The sequence below is a fragment of the Cicer arietinum genome, chromosome 5 (genome assembly GCF_000331145.2).
Source record: "Cicer arietinum cultivar CDC Frontier isolate Library 1 chromosome 5, Cicar.CDCFrontier_v2.0, whole genome shotgun sequence".
NCBI classification, from domain to species: Eukaryota; Viridiplantae; Streptophyta; class Magnoliopsida; order Fabales; family Fabaceae; genus Cicer; species Cicer arietinum.
Window position 1 is genome coordinate 24,778,233 of NC_021164.2, and position 1,755 is coordinate 24,779,987.

The window sequence follows — 1,755 nt, forward strand, 5'->3', positions numbered from 1 at the left end:
CCTTGATACCCCACCACTATAGGTGGAAACAAAACCATGCCATAGAAATGGGAAAATATGTCATAAGGTTATTAAATAACACCCTCATTTTTTTCAATAATCTCTCAATTTTTCTTCTTTCACCATATTCCTATGGATATAGATCCTTCTAATTTCTTAATTCTCAAGAAATCGAAAACTCTATACCATAGTTTGAGGTATAGAAACATACATTTCTAGAATGAAGATTATATAACAAAGCTCCCCATTTTCTTTTGAGAGAATATCTACTCTTAACAAATGGACCCCATAGAACCACATAACCTATGTACGCAGTAATAAGTAAAGGATAACATATTAGAATTTGGGAAGTTCAATCTTACCATAAAACTAACAAATAATAGTTTCATTTGACAAGTACAAGCACAAGATAGAATATACTAGTTTCCTCAATCAAGCAAATCTGAAACTGGAGTTTTCCTAAATGGATCTAATAGAGCCAACTGTTCAGCCAAAGCTTTGTTGGGAAATAGATCATCAGCTTTCATCCTCTCCCTGATTCCATATGCCGGTAGTTTGGCGTTTAAATAAGCCTGTGTTAGAACATGGAAAGGAGATATTCTAGAAACATAACCAGATTGTCTCAATCTATAGAAAATCTTCTCTGCATTATGGACATCACCCCTCTTTGCATGCTGCTCCATAATAGTCATAAAAGTATTAAACAATGGCTTCATCTTATTCTGCTGCAGTGCCTTCTGCAAAACAGAGTCTGCCTTTTCAATTTCCCCTGCATGAATATAAAGTGACACAAGAGCATCCCAGGTCAATGGACCTATTATGCATCCACTATCTCCCATTTTCTTAATAAGATCCTTGCCCTTGTTTAGCAACTTAAGCCTTGTATAAATGCTGAGGAGTATTGAGTAGTTCTTAGCGGAAAGCTTCCATTTATTTGACATCATCTCAAAAACTGCCTCTGCTTCTTCAATTTTCTTCAACTTTCCCCAAGCTTCAACAGCAGCAAGGCAATCCTCTATCCGAGGAGGCCTTGACTCACAAACCTTCCAAATTCTCTCCACTTCGTCGACCCTTCCCAGAATTGCATAAAGGCGGAGCAAAGTTGGGATTACCCACATATTCTCTTTCAAGTTTTCACCTTCAATCTCCTTCAATAAGGCTTCAGTTTTTTCCTTAAGCCCGGCTGAGGCATAATGCCTAGCCAAGGATGCCTGTGTTTGATGGTCTAGTTCAACACCTTGTGCCTTCATTGTCTCAACTATTTGATCCATTCCATCAATGTCATTGGACATGCCCTTCACGTCTATTAAAATTTTATAAGTAAAAGGAGAAGGTATGACATTCTCCTTTTCCATCATAAGTAACACGTCAGCTATTTTCTTCTTGTCAATCCTTTTATAAATAAGAAGCAACTGGTTACAAGCAAAGGGTGTAACAGGAAGATTTAACTTCCTCATTTTGTTGAATATATCCTCAGTTTTCCTCAAATTGTTCAGACTAGCAGAGTTAGCTAGTAATGTTCTGTATAATAATTCTCCTCTGAAAGAATTTGGAACACGATTGATGTAATTTTCTGCCTTTGATAGGCCATGTGATTTGGCAATCAAATTAAGTTTAGAAGCATAGTCTTTCTCAGTAAATTCAAGCTTTTTATTTGATTCTAGCCACTCAAGGACCTACAGTTCCAAAAAAAGAAAGAAAATTACATTATATTGTAGAATCAGACATTAACAATCAACAATGTAATACATAAAA

The 1,755-nt window shown here is 36.1% G+C and overlaps 1 protein-coding gene across 1 annotated transcript; it reads right to left on the reverse strand.

Annotated features, from left to right (window-relative positions):
* Positions 1-318: 318 nt before the first annotated feature.
* Positions 319-1,705, reverse strand: LOC101493319 (pentatricopeptide repeat-containing protein At1g80270, mitochondrial-like). Its single transcript, XM_004499852.4, has one exon. The coding sequence runs from the start codon at positions 1,455-1,457 to the stop codon at positions 429-431; it is 1,029 nt and encodes a 342-aa protein (XP_004499909.2). The 5' UTR covers positions 1,458-1,705; the 3' UTR covers positions 319-428.
* Positions 1,706-1,755: the final 50 nt, after the last annotated feature.